We start from the raw sequence: 16,433 nt of genomic DNA, 5'->3' as shown, positions 1-16,433 counted from the left end.
TTTAATGTCCTGTACTGTAAGGTGCAGTTTTGTAATGTACAGTATTGAATTTTGGGGTCTTGTGAAAATGTACATTCTGTCAGACTGAATAGACTGCTCCAAAAAGAAAGACTGCTGTGTTTTGTATAAAGCAGACAACTGTCTTAAAGTTGATCTAATTTGTTTTCTCATTTGGTGCTTTTGTGTGTCTTTTGACATGAAAGTGAGGTTTTGACAAAAGACTGTAAGGTTTTTATGGCAATGTTTATGCTTTTATAGCAGAGCTTCATGTTGCCATATATGTGAAGGGTTTATCTCCAAGTGTTGAGAGTAATTGGCTTGTGTGTAGAGTTTTGACTCTATGAGCCAAATTTTGCAAATTGTGTGCAAGCAGTCGGCAAAAACTGTAAGATAAAGGGTGGAAATGCCCTCAAAGTTGCAATGAAACATCATTTATTGTTACAAGCTATTGTAAATAACATGTATGAATAGGAACATGTATGCATTCCACCAAAAGACTATAGGTTTTGTTTATATGCACAAAGAGGATGGCAGGGAGGGTCATATGCAAAGTCTGTTCACTGTATGATGATGACTAGATGAATGGTAAACCTGCGCAGAACAACCATTACATTATCGGGTATCATGCAAATAATGGAGTGTATCCAACATAGTAGTGAAAGAAAGAAAGCGGTGTGTAATATGAGAAGAATTGAAAACAAATAAAACAAAAATCAAAAGAGATATGTGAATAGTATGACATATGAGCACAGAGCAGGTCTCTCACTGAGATGCAAGCACCTGCACAGTAGAAGAGCAGCTTTGTTGCTGTAATGCTTGATAATGTCTCATGTAAGTTATATAACCACACATAAGACCAAGGTGTCCCAACCCCCACCTGGTCTCCAGGTGATCATCTCTGACCTGTGTCTTCTTCATCATTTTGAGTTTGCTGTTATGAGCCATCAGTGATGGGCAATCTGGATTCAGAGGCTATAATCCAGTATTTCAAAAGGCCTGGTTTTACCTGTTACCAATTAGGACATTTAGGATAGGTGAAAACTAGGAGATTTGGAAAATGCACTACTAGATTTATAGTTTCTGAATCAAGGGTGCCCATCATTTGAGCCATGTTATAAACCAGATTATGTTTTATATCAGAATATATCATGTCACCATCTCCCGGAAACCGCCCAATCTGGCAACAGCATGACTCGATACACAGATAAAATAAGATAAGATAAGATAACAGAGCAGATAAGAACACTGTGATGTCATCCTGTTTCTCCCAGAGCCATATAGAAACAGAGTTGCGCAAATGGAGGACCAGGAAATAAATTGCAGCCCTGCCTTTCAACGAGATTGAGGTCGTGCCTAAAGCGGCTATCTTTCCATAGACTTAACATAGAACCACCACATAAAAAGCCAAAAATAAGGACTAACAAACTATAATGCGGGATAATCACCACAAATACGTAAACTATCAACTGTCTCGGTAATGATAATCACAACAGTTTTACCGTCTGTGATGTTTATCTGAAGTTATTACTACGAACAGCAAGTCTTGTCATATTCCCAGCATTGCATTGCATTGCATTTGCTGTGTGCTACGCCCACTTCTAGGAACTAACAATCGCAACGCTGAGCAGTTCTGAGACGCTAAACAGCTAATTTAGCTAATGCAGAAGTGGGCCCTAACACACAGTGGAGATTGCCGGACTCTGTTTCTATGGGCCCTTCTCAAAACCTAGGACAGTGCACTTCCAAGTGTATCAGCCTAATTAGTCACGCCCAGTGATTGGATACTCTTTGGTGAACTCTACGGAATATCCAATCACTGGGTGTGACTAATAAAGAGTATCCAATCACTGGGTGTGACTAATTAGGCTGATACACTTGGAAGTGCACTGTCCTAGGTTTTGAGAAGGGCCCTATGGCTCTGGTTTCTCCAAGATAGCAAAGGGCATGTCATGTAATGTCTCTGAATGCTACTGTCACTTCGTCAGTGTTCTACACTGTCTACTTTCAAATCTAAGCTGAAGACACATCTTTTCACATCTGCTTTTCAACTTCACTGACAGGCACTTCCACTTTATTTTAATTATCAGTTTATTTTTTATTTACATATTATTATTTTTTTCCCTCAGTTTTATTTTATTTTATTATATTTTCTTATTTTAAAACATTTATTTTTATTGTACTTTTATTTCTATTTTATTTTTGCTTTTTAATTACTCTCCTATTGTTAATTCACTGAAGCTTTGTTATACTTTCCCTACTGTTATGTATTTGTTTTGATTGTAGTGTCCTTGGGTATTTTGAAAGGCGCTCAAAAATAAAATGTATTATTATTATTACTGGTTGAGGCTACAGCCAATTTCCTTCCCTCACTTGCTAACTGAACTGGTGCGTCTGTGCCTTAAACATGACCCATGGAGTTGTTGGAAATTCTCAATATTAATTACCCCCCTCCCATTACAACTTGAAATATTCTAGATAGTGCGCCTGGCCAGACTAACCTCATTTACAACATCTGGCCGTGTTTCACCAAACTACACACAAGGAAGGTCCAGTTTCCTCCAGTGTTGCCAATTTAGTGACTTTTTGACGTCCCTGGCAACTAAAAACCTCATAGTGACTTTAGGGACTTTTTGGTGAATCTTGTGACTTAAACATGCCTTTTCAGTGACAAAATCATTGTTTTTCAAAATAATTGTAAGTCTGCGTCGCCATCAGAAGGGTTTTTTTTTACAGCTAAGCAGGGCTGCAGATTAGCTCTGATCTCTAAAAAGTAGCTAGCACTACCCATTTGTATTTTGAAAGTATGCATGTGGACAAGTTTGCTAGTGATCAGCGTGCCGTGCGTTACACTGTGACATACGAAATGACGTCATCTAGCGACTTTTCAGCAAGCCAATAGCGACTTTCACACAATCATCTGAGGCTTGTGAAAGTCAGAATCATTCCTTAACGAATGAGCCAATCAGGATCCACGGGTGGGATTTTCCATACATGGGCGGCGTTATGGCTCTTCTTCCTCCTGTCGTCCTCGGCTATGTCACGGGCCGAGTTCAATGTGAGTGGCTGAAGTGGCATGTCAGTAAAAGTGAGGACAGTTTGGTTATCCAATCACATGCAAGGATTTTTGATAAAGAGCATCATTTGAAAAGGATACCCAGATGGTAACACGAAAACAAGGTGAAACCAGGGGGTCAGGATTTGGCTGATTAGCCTCGGCGATTAGCAAGGCACTTCCTCGTCGCAATTCCGCCGCCACTTCGCTCAAAGAGGGTGGACACGATTGGTGGGTGCGCGAGTTTAGTGTTGGGCACACATACCTATACAGGTGTGTGGTTGGGCACCTCCATGCATCCAATGCCCGTCTTCCATATATCTTTCTGGTCAATCGTAAGTCAGTCATTAACGTGGCACGTAATTGGCTGAGTAAACTGGCGGCGGAAATGACTCCATCTTTGAAGCTGAAAAATTAGTTCGATTTTGGCTGAATTCACTAGCCTAGCATTTCCCATTGAAATGACTGGAGGCGGGACTTATTCACTCTCTCCAGTTCTTATACTACCTCCAAGGGTGAAACACCAGCTGGCCAGAGTCAGGTTAGCAAAGACTTTCTTAGTAGAGAAAGATATCCCAAACTCCGCCCACCCAATGCAAAGGAGTGTGCTCAAGTTCGGTCTAAGGGGGCGTTGTCCCCTCCTTCTTCTCTTTTTGTGATGTTTGGTGACGGCTTGCACAAGATGTGCGCTACCACCATCTACCATCTAAGGGAACATTTATTCTCAACCTCAAGACTCCAAAGATCTTCTAACTGAAGGTTTCCTAAAGGGCCGTTCACCTGACGTCACATGGATCCCGGAAAGGTCAGAACCTGAAGTATCTTCCTAATAGGTGATCATTGAGGTTAGTCTCAGACTACTCTGAGAAGCGAAAATTTGTGCAGCTTCATAGGTAGTATGGATGGGCGCAGGCCAAGCATTTGCAGTTCTAACAGCATAGCGTATACAGTATATTTCCCTGCTGAGTCATCATAAATCAATCATGAATAATCATGAATTATGAACCATTTTCATCCTTCCGAAGACACTCTTGATTGAATTCATATTCCTCCCAGTTACCCTCAATACTGCAACTACTCAAGTGTTCAGCTAACAATGCTGCATAATTCACAACGCATGCTCAGTAGAGGATATTGCAACATGTTATACCTAACCTAGCCCAGTAACGTGGCCCATTTATCAGGCACCACAATGCTGTTGAGGCCAGTTACTAACAGGAAACCAGTCCCTTCCACTGCCGTCACTGTTAATGGACATCCAAGCCAAGAAAAGGATGTGCATCACCAAGACATCGCCACGACAGACATAGACATGACATATTATGTCTATGACGTCCTAGACCTGGAATAGCTAGGGAGAGTGAGGAAAGGCCTAACCAGAAGTAGAGTTGAGTATAACGAAGGTAATGGGATCCCATCTGTTCTTCTTCACTGGATACGCAGGAGAGGAATGTAGGCCATGGGGTGAGCTATTTGTTTGGGTGTTGATCTCAATACCATTCGACTCTTCCTGCCTCTGATCTCATTAGTGCTGCGAGCCTAATCCAGTTAGGCCGCATGGCGCACTTCCAGAGTCTCAGAAACACCAATACCATATTATATTTAATCCCAATTGATCCACCAAATCCTATCTCACTAGGAAGGTTAGAACATGCTGTAGTTTGTAGAGGCCTCCAGTGCAGAACCTGCAGCGTTTTGGACCATACGTGCTGACTTTACACCACTGATGGTTGAAAAAAATGGTTGACTTTATGTTGATCGACATGAAGGTCAGAAGAGGTAGAAACGTTCACAAACACCAACACCATATCGTATTTAATCCAAATCGATCCCCAAATCCAATATTGTCATTGGAGGGTAGAACATGGCCTCATTCTGATGATTGAAACATTGCCTTCATATTTATGTTGATTGACCTCATGGTCAGAAGCGGTAGAAAAGTTTTGGTATGGGCATGGGGTTGGGCTGGGAAGAGGAAGTTTTGGGTGGTGGCCTGTTGCTTGGGGGGGGCGGTTTCTAATCTTAAAACATACATCTGATCAGAGATCAGTGATGCTGGAGACCATGCAGGACCACACAAGGTAATGTCTGACAAGTTGCCTTCCTTGGTGATGCACAGACATAATCCAGGAACCGTAGGCTAACGGACTATGAAGTGGGATTAGAAAAGGTACACTTAATCCCTGGCTGAGTCTTCCCACTTGCTCTCCTCCTCACTTGACCGAGGAAGAGGAGAGGAGGACCACAGAGGCAGGCAGGTGGAGAGAAAAAGAGAGAGAGAGATGGCAAAAAGTAAAGGGCTGATGGACTGACACAGGCAAATTAACTTTTTTTGTTTTAATACTTTTGGACAACTTTTTGGAAGGGATATTGAAGGCCTCATAGGACTACTGTGGATTAATTTGGGTGTGGATTTTTCGTCTCTCACATCTGTGTAAAGGATTCATTGCAGAAAGGTATGGACACCCTGCTTTGACTAATTATGCATTGTAAAGGGCAGATGTACTGTGATGGAAATGATGCATTGCAAAAAAAAAATCAAGGCTCACCGGTTCGGCTTCAGGATGAAAATCTTAATAATGTGAAATGCCCAAATCATACAATCTGCCAATGGTCCTGTCTACTATCTACATCCTAGCAACTTTGCTATGGTACAATAATGGTGGCAGTAGGGTTATAAATGGATGTATTTACAGAAATATCCATAATGTATATGTGTACAAAAAAAACGTAAACTCTCCTGACGTCGTTTTATGAGGATAACTCAAATATGCCTCATGAGTAGGCCTATTGAGATCATCAGATGACTAGATGATCATCAATTACACCCAATGCAGGTTGGTGATTGCACCACAATTGAACTGTTGTGTATCTTTTACTGTGTCATTTTATATCAGCCTCTTTGCTTAAACTGGGACATACAACAAATGCAATACAATGCTTCAGCTGCTATCTAATAATTTGAGGTATCATCCTAACATTGGCTCATCCTACAGTAACTGATAATAATGTAACTTAACTTCTCAGCCATGTTGTCTTATGGTATATCATACCATTGTCTTATGCCATATTATCTGCAATGGCTGTGGCACCTAAGTTTAGTTCGTCACATTTTCAAAATGTATAAATTCAAACACCAACGAAGCTGTACTACTGTACATTACAATACATTTACCAGATGCTTTTACCCAAAGTGTCTTATGAAATATGACATAATCGATTAATCATATAATGTGTATAAGTACATAATTCTATAAGTGGATGTTGCCAAATAGTTAACCAATACCGCTCAGGTCAGCCCACTATTGACAGTGATGGAGAAGTTGCTTGGCACTGAATTAGATTACAGGAGCTGAGCAGTTGCATTCATTAATACTGTACGCGAGGATTAATCAGATCTAGGGGAGTACAGTTTACTCCTTACAGGGAAAGCAGCCAACTCTGACGCTCCTGACTTGCAATGCAACCCAAAGATAACCTCAGAGATAACAACCCCAGCTGCACTTGCACAGAGCTGCCAATGCAATGCTCTGACTCTTGTTACAGACTATTGAATATGAATGATTAATGTTCCAAGACTATCTGGCAACACGAAATATAAAGCATCAACAATAGAAGCAAAAGTAGTGAATCTTTCCATGCAGGCAGGGCAGTGTTAAATTTCAAAAGGTGGATTCACCAAAGGTTAAATGATTAACCCCTTCAGAGTCACGTGTTATAAGCTTGTTGTTGCCAAAATAGTAATTGCCATGTCTTAATCGGCTGCTACTCTCTGTAGCACCATAGCAATCATGTCATGATGTAGTTAAGCTTTTTCAGCAAACTGTGAATGGCATAGCTGATGGTCATCTGGATGAAGGGGGCTACTAAACTGCATTTATTTTAAGCACATCCCCATACTTGCCAGAGTATCTGAGGTGCTTAACCTGAAATTCCTTCTATGCACACCAACAGTCACACAGCGGCTGCACAGGCAAGCAAAGTGGCAATGAGGCAAAGTACATTAGCCCACTCAAGGACTTTTGGGCCTAGCCACACTGTAAAACATTGCAGCCAGTTAAACGTTAAAAAAAATGAAGTTGCCCTGCTGCCTTAGGTTTGTAAGTTAACTCAACTTGAGAAAACCTCAAGTTGAGTTAAGCCTCGAGTTGAGTTAACTTACAAACTTAAGGTAGCAGGGCAACTTACCCTTTTACGTTTAACTGGCTTGCAGTGTTTGACAGTGCATGCAAACTTCAACCAGGCCATGTAATGCATACGTGCAGGGCTTTCTGAGATATTGTCACACCAGCCATATTTGTAGTTACAATTAGGTGCAGCTAACGCATATGTGGCTATGTGGGTTGGTTGGTCCGACGGAAACCAGGTTACTTTTTTAAGGGGGCGGACATCCTGGGTTCAGAACGTAAAAAAACCTGGCACATATTTGCTCCAGCCAATTCAATGAACCAGCTGATCTTCATTACTACACCCCCTTCAGCCGAGTTGATGAGCTGATTCCAAAAATCACCTTTGTCATAAGCACAGGCAAAATGAGTATCTGGCACGACTATCACTTTCTCAATCTGGTTTGTCCATCCTGCTATGCGATGAAAGTCAGAAATGTAAAAAAAATGCTTTGCCTTTTTGTATGCAAGGTGTCCTTTAACCCCTCACCATGGATATCGGCAATATGGAGACGATGGTGGCCAACTCGGCCTACGTGTCGGCACGCGGAAGCGTGGACGGCAACGCCGCGGCCACCATGCGCGACAAGAAGTACCGCGCCAAGCTGGCGCTGCCTCACATCCGCAACTGCGAGGCCATGAAGGCGACAGTGGACTCGGCCTTCGACAGCATGTGCGTCAAGCAGCCCATCGGCAAGCGGCTCTTCCAGCAGTACATGGACAGCGAGGCGGCCCACAAGAACGCCAATGGCCTCTGGAAGGACATCGAGGACTACACCGTGGCCCAGGAGAAGGACCGGCTCCAGAAGGCCCAGAAGATCGTCAACAAGTACTACGAGTCCTCCGCCAAGACCTTCTGCAACTTCCTGGATGAGAAGTGTGTGACGCGCGTCAAGGAGGACCACAAGAACACTCGCGGCGACCTCTTCAAGGAGACAGAGGAGCAGCTGTTGAAGCATCTGGAGGCGAAGGCGCTCACCGGCTTCAAGGCCAGCATGTACTTCCTGCGCTATGTGCAGTTCAAGTGGCTGGAGGGCCAGTCCGTCGGGGAGGACTGGTTCAACGACTTCCGTGTACTGGGCAAAGGAGGCTTCGGGGAGGTGTGCGCCTGCCAGATGAAGGCCACAGGGAAGATGTACGCCAACAAGAAGCTCAACAAGAAGCGGCTGAAGAAGCGCAAAGGTTACGAGGTGAGGAGCAACTTACCTGCTCAAGGATTATTACTAGTCTTGGACCTATGACAGGGACTGCAGGTTAAAATGAGCACAAGTTCTAAGCAGTGATGCACGGCCTCTGTTTAGAGCCTACTGTTCAGCACCATGTAGAGTATTGGCAGGAGCCTGTTCCTCTGCAGTTAAGACTGATTCATAATAGCACTGGATGAAAAATGGGTGCTTGTTAGAATCAGCAAATGTGTGTGAATGGTTGGAATAGGGGATGTCGAAATTTTCAAGATAAGGTACATTGATGACGTTATTGTCACAAAGGTGTTTTTTTACAGTGCATAAGGAAATAAATAAATCTAAAATATGTAGGTGCTGAAGCCAACTGAATTATCTTTCATGTGACCAACAATCACAAAAGGCACGGCTATATCTCTCTCTGGCTGTGCATGATAAGTAAGCTCTGCAATATCCAAGGACCAAGCCAGCTCATAGCCGTAGTGTGTAAGAAAGAGCTCTATCAGCAAAGGACTTGACTGTCAGCACTGCACAAAACAAATCGTGTGAACAGAATGAACAGATACTGCTGCCAGAGAGACTGGATAATACTCCTAGAATCTCTGCTAGCGCTGGGACAGATGTTTCCTCGTGATGTCATTCAGACTTGGGGACCGTATCAGTGACTAAGTGGAGAGAACAAAAGAGGCAGAGTGGGCTGGCAAGAGATGAGATTACTTAAGTCACTCGAGTGCAGAGAATTAGATCACTCTAAATCTGTATTTGAGAAACACAAAGAAGCTTGCAAGTTCAAACCAACCAAATCAGCTCATACAGTAGAGAAACAGAGAGACACAGAGAGAGAGGTGGATAGATAGATGAATCGATAGATCGATAGATAGATAAATAGATAGATGGATAGATGGATAGATAGAATAGAATGCATTGAATGTAAAAATGCTTTCATGCTATTTAACTGATAGAGACTCACCTAGTATGCTCAACATTGCACAGCACAACTGGATAGTTGTTGTGCTACGTAGCCTGGCAATCCCCATATTAAATCTCTGGTTACATTTAGTCAGGGGACCATCTATTAGCTTCCTCATAGGGGAAGGTGTAGTTTCTGATGTCCATGGTCATCTATTGGGTGCTACGAATGTCTATCATTATGGATATGTCATCCATAGCCAATAAATGTCAAACACTCTTCTTCCTTTCAAATCATCTTTCAATTTAAACTCTTTACAATACTGAATGCACTTAGAACTCAACATGCACAGAATATTCCCTTCTGCAACCAGATTTTTCCCGAAACATAGTTACAGGGTGTTCCACTGCCTGGTCTAGCAAATCAGACCAAGTGCACAAGGCAATATGGGAAGTCCCAGGCTACTCCACTGGTGCATGCTTTGTGTGCTGTCTGAGTAATCCAAGTGGAGGTGTTCCTAATAGGCTCTACCATTAGCCAGGTGTGACCCCCTGGCTGTGGCTCAGGAGAAATCCTGACACCAGCCAGCACTTAACCTTTTAAAGCTGCTTTATGTGGTGACTTTTGAGGAAATGTGACCTGCGACTGGCAGTGATTCTCGTTTGGACCCAGGCAACCAAGACATCTTTAATGCCGATAATGAGATAGACACACGAGATAAAGTATCTGTTGCAGCTTATTTTTCCCCCAAAATACAGTGATCGTTGCACATATTTGATTCTTGAAGCGTTTGATGATTGCATCGCATAAAGCCAAACTCTCTCAGAGGATCTCTCTTTGGGTGTCCAAGTTCAATGAGAATCAGGGCAACATGACATTCAAAAGAGAGCAAACTTAATTGATAAACTCGTAAGTTCCTGAGAGTGAGTAGACTTGTGCATGCATGAAGATCCAATTACGTGTACAAAGAATGCTGGTTGACGACTTCTATTTGTGCATCTGTGTGTCCTGTATTTTAGGGAGCCATTGTTGAGAAGCGTATCCTGGCAAAGGTGCACAGTCGCTTCATCGTGACGCTGGCGTACGCCTTTCAGACCAAGCAAGAGCTGTGTCTGGTCATGACCATCATGAATGGAGGAGATCTCAGGTACAGATGGCTCTATTGTTGAACACCAGACACGGACACAGTAGTTATTATCAGTAGCCAGTGTGTGACAGAACACAGAACACACACACAGGCCCACTGACAGGGAGGGACAGACGGGACAGTTGTCCTGTGCACTTGGATAGGAGGGGGCCCATAGTTGGGTCCCCATTACCTGTGTGCATTGAAATGAGGTACCTTTCAGAAGATTTGTTCCTAGGTGCAGTCAAATTATGTCAGCGGCCCTACACACACACACACACACACACACACACACACACACACACACACACACACACACACACACACACGTGCAAAGGGAGCAATACAGTTGGCTGGCTCACTGTTTTCAAGGCACAGTGTGTTCAGTACACATGGGAAGGGAATCAGTTTAACCCAGTGAGGCTAAGCAGTGATCTTATTTCACTCCTCCTCTGTGTGTGTGTGTGTGTGTGTGTGTGTGTGTGTGTGTGTGTGTGTGTGTGTGTGTCCATGCGTATGTGTGTGCACGTGCGTGCATTGTGGGTGTGTGTGTGTGTGTGTGTGTGTGTGTGTGTGTGTGTGTGTGCACGCCTGTGTGCGCGTGCGTGTGTGTGTGTGCGTGCGTGCATTTGTGTGTGTGTACAGTAGTACACATGCTTGTGTGTGGGGGAACACAGTGGTTGCTCTTACTTTAATCCTCCGTAATCTGAGGAGATTAGGCTGACTTGGGAGCTAATATGATGGGCAGGTACTTGGGGATGTAGAAGACTGCGTCAGCATGTGACCTCAAGAGATTGTCTGAATAAAACAAAGCAAGCAAAAGTTCAAAGGTACACAATAAAAAATGCAGTGTTAAGTCAACGCATAGAGAGCTGATTTAACATCTTCTAGATTGTATTTGATACCAGAGTACTCTCTAATTGTTGGATTCACACTGAACACTAAGCATTCTTATTGTGTATGGCCATATCCACACCCTTTAACCCTTTGAACCCCCTGGCCCTCCTTGGCCATGCCCTGTGGCATCATAACATGTGGGAAATGCCAGTGTTTATTGAATGGTTTTGAAGGAGACTTTTGATGTGAGTATGTGTGATGCACAGTGAGTCAGGTACATACTGTATAAGGACAGTTCCCCTTGGAGCAGCATGGGGCTCAAAGGCTTTTCTCAGGAAGGAATTCCCATCCCCTGTACATATGACATCGAGCCGAGATAGACACCGTTCCTGGAGAACTATGAAAAAACACACACATCCATCAAAATATTCTGGGTGTCGGATTAAGGAAAGCAAAGTTGAGAGTTAGGTATGTACGGTATATAGGAAGTTCCCCTTGGAGCAGCATGGATTCAAAGGTTTTTCTCAGGAATTAATTCCCATGGATGGTGTCTTGTCTATATGACATCAAGCTGAGATACAAACCGTTCCTGGAGAACTATGAAAAAAGACACGCATCTATCTAAATATACTGACCACTGTACTAAGTAAAGCAAAATGAGGAGATAAAAATAAAGTCTGCAACATCAAGGCAGACTTTTTTTTATTTAAAAAAATAAATAAATAAATCAAGACGTTTCAGACAACATGCCTTTCATCAGACAAACGACTCCTGTATCAAAGGTTAGGGTTAAGGCTATCTTAACAGGCAACCCATTACAAAACACATTGCAACCCCACTTTCCCCATAGCCATACATTACTACAGGAATGTATTTGGCCTGGTTATTGATTTCCACATACACTGATTTGGCTGTAATTGTACTTTAATGTTATGCAATGTAACATGCAGATTTCTCCTACCAGTCTTTGGCCCATACTATTGCTTTATGTGTATGTTGCAGGTTTCACATGTATAACGTTGATGAGAAGAACCCAGGCTTCAATGAGAAAAGAGCATGTTTCTACACAGCGCAGATCATCTGTGGTCTGGAGCACCTTCACCAACACAGGATCGTATACAGAGATCTGAAGCCAGAGAATGTTTTGCTGGATGACGCAGGTATATTTTCCCCCATTAAAGCATTTATATGCGTACATATTACATTCTCCCACTTTAATCCAAAGAATTCAATTGCAAAGATGTGCCTGACCTTTGAGTCCAGCTGCCTTCAAATAAACTCTTCACAGGCATGTGTAACATGTTGTTCACATTCTCATAAAGACCCTGTTGTGTTGATACGTTGTGAGTCCTTATCGGTATACAGTATTTTCGTCCTGCACCTGGCCCCAGTTAATGTAGCATATGCATGCATCTATCTACCACTGTAATGGCATATAGCTGATATTGAAGATGTATGTATGTGAAGATTCCCATTCATTCAGCTTTTTTCAAGCTTGAAAACACTTCATTGGTCATCCAAAAGCCTTCTTCAGTAGAAGTCAAGAAGACTTTTGGATTTAACATGAAATGCCCTCAAACCTCCTTTGGACAGCTAGAGGCACATAGAATGCTATCACCCCAGGCAGGTAGACCTGAGAGGTCACTACTGAAAATGATGCAATGTTCAGCAATCAGGTGGCCAGGCAAGAACAGATAATGGAAACCATTACTCTTTACTGTACCAGTTTTGCATTTGTGTTTGAATGTATGCTAACATTGTAAGAGGAAATGTCTGAAGGCTCTTCTGCCTCTTCTCAGGGCATGTGCGTCTCTCAGATCTGGGTCTGGCTGTTGAACTGCCGCCTGGAAAAGACATGACCTCAGGATACGCAGGCACTCCAGGTCAGTCTGGCAACAACGCTCAATACATCACACCATATCATATCACACATCCCACTTGACCAAAATCACCAAATCATCCAGATAGTGTGTTTATGTCTCTATTACTTCTCATCACTGACCACCAAAGGCCATCATCCTCATCATCCTCCAAAGGGCCAGCTAAAACAGACTTAGGAAGACACAGAAAGTAAATTTATGGTGCTATGGTTCAGTTTTACCTTAATGACCGAAATTTCTCTCTGTGGCCAAACTAAATCTCTAGGTAATAACAATTTTACTACCTAATCCTGGTTAAATTTACATTTCGATGGCCTTTTAGTGCAGATGGGATACAGATAGGCGATCCAACCCTCAACTGTTGTCTGAAAAAAGCAACTACGGTACCTCATAACAACACTGCTATGATATTACTGAGGATAACGTTCCCATTTTGTTTTACCAAACTTAGAGAGAAAATAGAGACTCTGCATAACGAGTTGGTGATGTTTGTATTGACATCATGTCTGCACACCCTGTCTGTGTTCTCTCTAGGCTTTATGGCCCCTGAGCTGCTGGAGAAGAAAGAGTACGACTACACAGTAGACTACTTCACCCTCGGGGTTACCCTCTATGAGATGGTCGCTGCCAAAGGCCCTTTCCGCGTTCGAGGAGAGCAGGTATTGAAATTGTTCAGAGAGTACAAAATTAGAAAAAAGAACAGCAGCCCACAAATTCAGGATAAGTGAAATCTGTACAACTTGCACTTTGATAGGCTATTTCAAAAGAAAGAATAATCAAGTGGTTGTTGTCTTTTATAATGGGTGGCCAAGTGGGGCACTCAGGGCCTACTGGCCTAAACGAGAGGTGATCAGAATGAGCCTTTTTCAAGAGACGTTAGATGCCTTCAATTCAATGCATTAAAAATATGAAATGTAGCATCCAGTGGCACAGATATAAACCCACACCCCACTGTTTTCTGTGGACACTAGTAGTCATTTTTCCTGCTCCGCTTCAAAAACGGAACTTGTTCGAGGGAACAGTGATGTAGGCTAATTTCTGGTCTGCAGTTAGGTTGCCCATGGCCCTTGTGAATGATTTAGCAATAATTGCAGATTCTACTCCCTAATGGTAGAATTTACACTCCTTCAACACATAGAATCCTATTAAACATCTTCTATGGTAGGCTATAGACTTGCATTTGGGCGTATTTAATCTGAGTTTTGAATTAACACTGCTACATTTACTCTGTAACACTTGTCATCTCTGTCCTTGTGTTGGCTCCCCGACCTTAGGTGGAGAACACGGAGGTCACGCGACGCATCCTGAAGGACCCGGTCTCCTACCCAGAGACGTTCAGCAAGGAGCTGAAGGACATCTGCGAAGGCCTTATGGAGAAGGACCCACTCAAACGTCTCGGCTTCAAGAGCAAAGACTGCTCTGAGCTCAAAGCTCAATCCTACTTCAAGGATCTGAACTGGGGAAGACTGGAAGCAGGTGAGGAGCTTTCGTTAAGTGCTGTACTTACATGTAGGCTACGTACAGTAGGTGGGTGGTCTACCATAAGCAACTTGTCAGTGGACGCTTGTGGTATTATTATCGTCAAATACTTGTGTTTAGACACCCCTTTTAAGACCCCATGCCAAATGAAGCAGGAAAAAAGAAGAACTGTGTGCTAATTTATTTTGGTCAATGACTGACTTGACGTTGAAAAGATTGAACTACCGTAGTGCCACACTATGGCATTAATACAGTCTTTATTGATAGATTACAACTTGGTCATTGCCATTTTGGTAACCGCAAATGTACCATACCATGTCTTACTGTAACACATGCATTAAACCCCTACTCTTGAACAAACATAGGTATCACCCATAGACTACCCATAGAATCAATTTTTTAATTCAACTAGTTTAATCACGTCACTAAAACTATAACTCTTCAGTCACCGCAGACCGCAATGTGCACCACTCTTCTAGTTCCTCTAAACAAATTCCCCTGTTCTCGACCCAACACAGGCATGTTGCCTCCCCCATTCGTGCCCGACCCCAAGGCAGTCTACGCCAAGGACATCGGCGATGTGGGCGCCTTCAGCACCGTCAAGGGCGTGCTGCTAGACAACAAAGACTCTGACTTCTACAACGACTTTTCCTCGGGCAACGTCCCCATCCCCTGGCAGGAGGAGATGATCGAGACGGGTGTGTTTGGGGAGCTCAACGTCTGGGCCGAGCCTGGCAAGCTGCCCAAGGACCTGGACCCCAACTATGTGGAGTCCAAGAGCGGAGGCTGCATTGTGCTGTGAGCGCCCAGAGAAAAAACATGCAGTGTTAATTCAATAGTTAGAGAGTACTGTGGGAGCAAATACACTCTAGAAGATGTTACATTGACTCTCTATAAGTGTTGATTTAACACTGCATTTTTAAACTTTGTATGAACACTAGATGCCGTGTTCAGCCTTTTGGCATGGCCCAACCCTGGGTGCCGCCATGTTGGATCAGTAACATGATATTTGCTCGTAGATGTTACCACCACCAACAGGATAATGTGCGTATTCCCTTGTCACCGATTGAGGGCAGCAATATACCGGCTCAACATGGCGGCGATCTGACTTGGGCCATTCGTTCCAATCTAAGGGGAGTGATCATCACGGTATCTAATGTTCATATCAATGGTGATTGTCAAGCCAAGGGGGAAAGATGAGGAGTTGAGGTTAAAAAAGTAAAGCGGAACACACTAACCCGACGTTCACATTGCCACTGATGCCAATGACAGATCCCATTGGCTTTGCATGGGCAGACACGAAATGCATGGCGGGGACTGTCGCCAAAAGTTCAGAAATTTTAAATTTGGCGCTTGTGGTGGATCGGTCAATCAATCAGACCAGGTGTATGAATACAACACAGAAAAAGACAGCCCTGTCTGTCAGACACGCCTTCCATCAGTGCGTGGTACGACGCACTGATGAAGACTTGTTAGCCGAAACGCGTTTGCTGTCTGTCAGACACGCCTTCCATCAACTGCCGATGGTCAGTGGCAATATGAACGCCGGGTAACAGTACTGTATGATGGCAGAGGAAGGCAAGAGGGAAGATAAAGACAAAACAAGTCTACCAATACCAATACCAGGGCACCTATTCATTTCTTTTTAATTGTTGTATTTTTTAACGCCTCCGCCCATCACCAGACAAGAAGATTGGGGAGATAAACAACTGATCGACATGTATATGAACAAAATTAGAGTAATTTGGAAGTTAGACTAAGATTAATATATATGAGTGCATGATGATGAATATGAAGGATTG

The 16,433-nt window shown here is 43.2% G+C and overlaps 1 protein-coding gene across 1 annotated transcript; it reads left to right on the top strand.

The window, feature by feature from the left end:
* Positions 1–7,709: 7,709 nt before the first annotated feature.
* On the top strand, positions 7,710–15,433 carry grk1b (G protein-coupled receptor kinase 1 b). The gene is made up of 7 exons (XM_063202491.1): positions 7,710–8,408; positions 10,329–10,456; positions 12,275–12,432; positions 13,072–13,155; positions 13,687–13,811; positions 14,427–14,628; positions 15,150–15,433. The coding sequence occupies exons 1-7, from the start codon at positions 7,710–7,712 to the stop codon at positions 15,431–15,433; spliced, it is 1,680 nt and encodes a 559-aa protein (XP_063058561.1).
* The last annotated feature ends 1,000 nt before the right edge of the window (positions 15,434–16,433 follow it).

This window comes from Engraulis encrasicolus, chromosome 7, assembly GCF_034702125.1.
Source record: "Engraulis encrasicolus isolate BLACKSEA-1 chromosome 7, IST_EnEncr_1.0, whole genome shotgun sequence".
NCBI lineage: Eukaryota > Metazoa > Chordata > Actinopteri > Clupeiformes > Engraulidae > Engraulis > Engraulis encrasicolus.
Note: the sequence above shows the minus strand (reverse complement) of the source record. Positions and strands in the feature narration are given on the sequence as shown.